This window comes from Anarrhichthys ocellatus, unplaced genomic scaffold (assembly GCF_004355925.1).
Source record: "Anarrhichthys ocellatus isolate YVR2014 unplaced genomic scaffold, GSC_Weel_1.0 scaffold4, whole genome shotgun sequence".
Taxonomy (NCBI): domain Eukaryota; kingdom Metazoa; phylum Chordata; class Actinopteri; order Perciformes; family Anarhichadidae; genus Anarrhichthys; species Anarrhichthys ocellatus.
Window position 1 is genome coordinate 11846827 of NW_022280034.1, and position 3194 is coordinate 11850020.

At 43.0% G+C, this 3194-nt stretch overlaps 1 protein-coding gene across 1 annotated transcript; it reads right to left on the reverse strand.

The window, feature by feature from the left end:
* Nucleotides 1-201: 201 nt before the first annotated feature.
* Nucleotides 202-2442, reverse strand: pvalb3 (parvalbumin 3). Its single transcript, XM_031843401.1, has 5 exons — nt 2376-2442; nt 1774-1854; nt 1128-1260; nt 746-855; nt 202-629 (listed from the first exon to the last, which is right to left on the reverse strand). The coding sequence occupies exons 2-5, from the start codon at nt 1832-1834 to the stop codon at nt 604-606; spliced, it is 330 nt and encodes a 109-aa protein (XP_031699261.1). The 5' UTR covers nt 1835-1854; nt 2376-2442; the 3' UTR covers nt 202-603.
* Between the last annotated feature and the right edge of the window lie 752 nt (nt 2443-3194).

The following is a 3194-nucleotide window of genomic DNA, read 5'->3' on the forward strand; positions in this document are numbered from 1 at the left end:
TAGTGCTTCAGAAAATGTTTCTTGTACCCAGACTCATGTAAATAATCTTCTTTGGTGTAAAAACTCAAGAAGCCATCGGCAGTGTTGAAAGCAATTCCTTTGACTGTTTTTGTGTTTACCTTTCTGCCAAAAAACTTTCTTTTTGGTTACTTTGATTTAGTGAATCACAACCGTATTGAAGACCAGGGTCAAAGTTATTGAAAAAGAACCTTTATTGTTTTCTCATCGTCCGTCCGTTTCCCATGAAAGTGCATTATCACTGATCTCACAGTAAGCTAAACTCACATGGTAAAACAAGGACAGAAGGGAGTGAGAGAGAGAGAGAGAAAGACACAAGTCAACCACCCTATACACTTCGTCAGGTACATTCATCTTGGACAGCAAAGTGGTGAGCATGGCCAGAGAGAGAGAGAGAGAGAGAGAGAGAAGAGGGAGGAGGGGGGAGCAGGTTGTTTACGGTCCGGGGGGAAAGGTCAAATGTATAAAACTGGTGTGGACAGTTGAAGAGAGAGAGAGTGAGAGGGAAGAGAAGAAGAGAGGAGTTTGTCTTGGCTCAAGTTGTTCCTTTAGAGTAGTGAAGTCAGACGTTGGTCAGTTCTTCATTTAGCACTTGACCATGGCGGCGAACTCTGCAGGAAGAAGAAAGAAAGAGAGAATTGTCAGTGTTGCTTCGAGATCTTTGGAGGTCTTCACATATATTTAGAACTGGTTCTAATTCCAGATAAAGCTCTTCTTTTTTTCTCACCGTCCATTCCGATCATGCCGTCGCCATCAGAGTCACCGGCCTTGAGGAAGGCCTTGGTCTCAGCGTCGGTCAGAGCTCTGGCAGAGGCAGAGAAGTTCTGCAGGAAGAGCCTGGAGAGGACGAGCAGAGGGAAATGCTGAGTATTGCAGTACATATGCCATCAGACCAGAAATAGGCCAGTATTTATGTCTTCTGCCAGATCAGGAATTGATTGGTTTCAGATTTTTGTAGAGGTCATATTTCAGAAAATATCCAAAGTTGTTTACTCGCTGTATTCTTCTTATTGTATTTAGTGCTGTATCATTTGGTTCCAACATTTCAAGCTGGCTGTCTGTTCTGTTATCTGGCATGAAGGTAAAAGTCTAAAAGAGATGGTGCCTACTTGAGCTCATCCTCCTCAATGAAGCCACTCTTGTCCTGGTCAATAACTTTGAAGGCATTCTTGATGTCATCGGCGCTCTTGGAGGACAGGCCGACCTTGGAAAAGAACTCCTTGTGCTTGAAAGAGTCGGCAGCTGTGAGGAGACAGATAAGGGATTACATCAGACATTGCAGATTTATCGAGCAGGAACTGAAGTGTGCTTTGCAGCTGCACTGGCCCTTTCGTTTTCAAGGTCTGGCAGTTGGTTGCTATTCCTCTGCTCTGACTCTCAATCAGCATTTGAGCTTAATTTGCAGCTGCGGTTTTTTCCTTACAGTAGCTTCACTGATGAATTGGAATAAAGGCTTTGTGCTAAGACAAGCAGAAATTGCATTAGAGTCACATTCTGCATGCTCACTGTACTATTGATCCAGCCCCATGATGGGTTTCAGAGGACATGTGATGATAAATGCTGCAAAGATGCAAGGAGCACCTTCTAAGTGTCTCGTTGTATAATCTTGCAATGTGATTCTGTATGAACAAGTGAATTCTGCAGCAAGACATTCAGCTACAAGTGAGTAAGACATCACAGGTCTGATAAAGTGTGCATCTAGGCTCTCCTAAACTGCAATGCTGGATGCTGTGTCATGTTCGTGATGGGGTTTACCGTGGCAGGCTGCGAGGGCTGCAGTGATGTCAGCCTGGTTGAGGGATGCTGCTAATGCCATTTTGTTGTTTGTTTTTTCAACTGAGGGAGGAGAGCAGAGGACAAGTCATCAGATCATCAGTTCAGCTGTAGCAAATCAGACAGGATTAAGCAGTTTTACTTTGAATCTGTAAAGCATGTTAAGTTCCCTCACTGCACTTTAGGCCAGGATTCAGCATTCAAAGTTAAGGAGCTACAGTAATCTCCATTATATCATGCAATATATTTTACAGTTCCTCTCTGTGAGTATTCCTCTCTGGCAGCCCCAAAAGACAAGGCACAAATGATCAGAAAAGGTAATCCAATTTTCCCAAAACCAAGCCCTCCAAGGCAGAAGATCAAATATCCTTTGCAGCTGTGGTTGGTTGGCAAATAGCTTTTTTCTCCCATTTGGGTCCATAGTTAGTCCAAAGCCCAACTCTGAGCCTCTGATGTTCAGAATCTGGCCCTGTGCGGCCCTTTCCTCGATTTGTATCCCGTTGCATGAAGTTGAAGCCCTGAAACACTCTCTGAGTCAGGCAGTAGAATTGCCGAAAGGCCGGCAGCTCCTCAGTGCAACTCACCTCAGGGATATCTCCAAAAGCTAGAGTGGATGCTCTCAGGTTAATGCGCTCACTGCAGTGAACTACTCAGCCGCTCTTGCAAGCTTATATACCTTCACCCGGCCGAAATATGATGCATAGGCTATGTAATAGACACTGTTTGCAAAGCAGTCGAAGCAGTCGGTCAAAAAAATGTGTCCAGTAGACAGAGCTGTTCTATTTATATGTACATAAATGAAGATGCTTAAATGGTAGGCTGTGTGGGCCTATGCAAAAGTGCTTGATATTGCATAGGGCTAATAATATACGCTGCTGATTTGGGTGAAACATACTCTGTGGCCGTGTAATTTTGATCTGTTAAACTGTGCAGAGCACCACGGAGTGAAGAACGAGGAAAACTCTTATATTGTTTATTCAAATTTGTCGGGCAGGTCAAGCAGGTTTGTATAGAGTGAGTTACTGCAGCTACGTAGTGTGTCAGACAGGTGTGTTTAATAATGACGTTGTTGTTATGAACCTCACAGACTGTGCCATAATATCAGCACGTATCCAACACTTTTCTCACGAGCAACGTAAAGCTTTTCATAAAACTTTTCAATGTGACTTTTAGAATTAATTTGTATTATGACGGATGGCATGTTTATAAAATACATTGTGTGTAAGCCCCTTTTAAATGTCACTTTACATCTTCATTTTGCTAAAGAAATCATTTATAAAAAAACTTTCCGATTATGTAGCCTATAGCAAAGCACAAGCCACCCTATTGTTTTACACCACAGTCACCTTTCAGGATTAATTACCTACATGAGCCTCTGAACTGTACAGTTTTGGTGAAAACGA